General features: G+C 49.9%; 1 protein-coding gene across 1 annotated transcript; it reads right to left on the reverse strand.

Annotated features, from left to right (window-relative positions):
- Positions 1 to 85: 85 nt before the first annotated feature.
- On the reverse strand, positions 86 to 1,397 carry Pmar_PMAR014421 (conserved hypothetical protein; the record flags this gene model as incomplete). The annotated part of the gene is made up of 1 exon (XM_002769590.1): positions 86 to 1,397. A coding segment is annotated over one exon (1,312 nt), but the record flags the coding sequence as incomplete, so codon positions are not given.
- Positions 1,398 to 1,683: the final 286 nt, after the last annotated feature.

The following is a 1,683-nucleotide window of genomic DNA, read 5'->3' on the forward strand; positions in this document are numbered from 1 at the left end:
GCCAATAAGGCAGATACTGCAGACGCGATACCACACCCTACGAAGATCGCGGCTTTTTGAGAGGATACAGCGAACCATATACCACCAGTGACAGAGACAATTATTTGAGCTACTGCTTGTGAGACCGACAACATGGACATCCTCAAGGCAGCCGATGCCGTACCAGTACGGGCAAGAAGTGTCAAAGGAATGGTAAGCAACGTAGCATACATAGGCCCTAGAGTGAGCACCATCCACGCAACACCAAAGGCCTTGTGCTCAGCTACTCTGGGTAATGCCAACGAGCTCACCAATAGACCAGCGAAAATAAGGAAGGATACAACCCAACACAGTGCTAGGTCCAACCCTAGGCGTTCGATCATCGGCAAGACCATCGCAGTGACCACACCCAGGATCATCGAACCATACAGACCATATGAAGCTGTTGCATACCTTTCGGGTATGGGCATCTCGGGGGGCAACCCGTCTATGACCAGTAGTTGGATGCCATGTATCATCAGAGCGGCGACTCCCATGAAGCCTCCGATCGATGCCAGGAATATCAAACCACTAGACGTAGAGTGGAGAAGTAAATCTTTCAAGTCACAGAAAAAATCCGCGATCCACTTGAAACAGAGACAGCATTTACTGCGTTGCTCTGGCGGTACTCCTGTAACCACTTCGGGTAACATCAACACTGAATGAGCCATCACGAACTGCAGACAACCAGCGATGACCGCCATACTCCTCAGGTGAAGGCATACACTAGTACTGCAACTTTCACTACGAAGCGCGTCCATCCACCAAGACCCTTCATAGTCCAACACGTATGATCCAGCATATGTAAGGGCCGCTCCGAAGACGTAGAACAACGTTTGCAGGGAGAAGTAGACTCCCATGGCCTTGCGTGGGACCGTGTCAGTGACGAGGGCTCTGAGCATGACTAGATGCAGGTTGGTACTGATGAAAAGAAGGGCAAATCCGATGGCTACATATACGGTGGGATTCCCAGGGAGTTCAGACCCTAGACTTAACACTGCAGATGCGAGCACTGCAAAGAAGTAGCCCATGAGCAGGAACGGCTTTCGTCGGCCCCCAAAGCGACTCCATGTAGCTCTATCGCTCCATACAGCAGCACACGGTTGGACCAGAATCGCTGCAAGTGGTGACACCAACCACGCATACCCTACGAGACCGTTGCTGACCTCTGCCATTACCAATGCTTGAGTAAAGAACAGGACAGCCAAAGCCTCCGAGAACCCCACTGGTAGTGTAGCCATGACCAGCCGCAAACCGAAACACCTTCCTCTTGAGACCTCATCAGGAACAACATCACCAGTCGGGACAGCTCCTGCAGTTGTCTCGAGATTCGTATAGCGGCCTTCACTGTCACCAGTACGATTCTTATGCGCTGCCATAGAGTGATATTAACCCTACCCCCAACAGTGTGAACAACAACTGACCAACACGACATAGTCAAAGTAATAGAAGAGCAACCACTTCAGAAGGGATCACAAACGTTGAAGTGTCCCAACCCGCTAGAGATTACTCAGTTTTTCAGGAGTATTACATGGGAAATTAAGCGCATGCTCAACTACGTATGTCGAAAGCTATGAAAAAATCCCTGAGGAATGTCGGAAAATTCTCGTTAGTTTTCTACCCCAAGTCGTGTACAAGTTACCATTACGCTTTATCTCAACTGAT

The sequence above is a fragment of the Perkinsus marinus genome, assembly GCF_000006405.1.
Source record: "Perkinsus marinus ATCC 50983 genomic scaffold scf_1104296965576, whole genome shotgun sequence".
In the NCBI taxonomy this organism is placed as follows: domain Eukaryota; phylum Perkinsozoa; order Perkinsida; family Perkinsidae; genus Perkinsus; species Perkinsus marinus.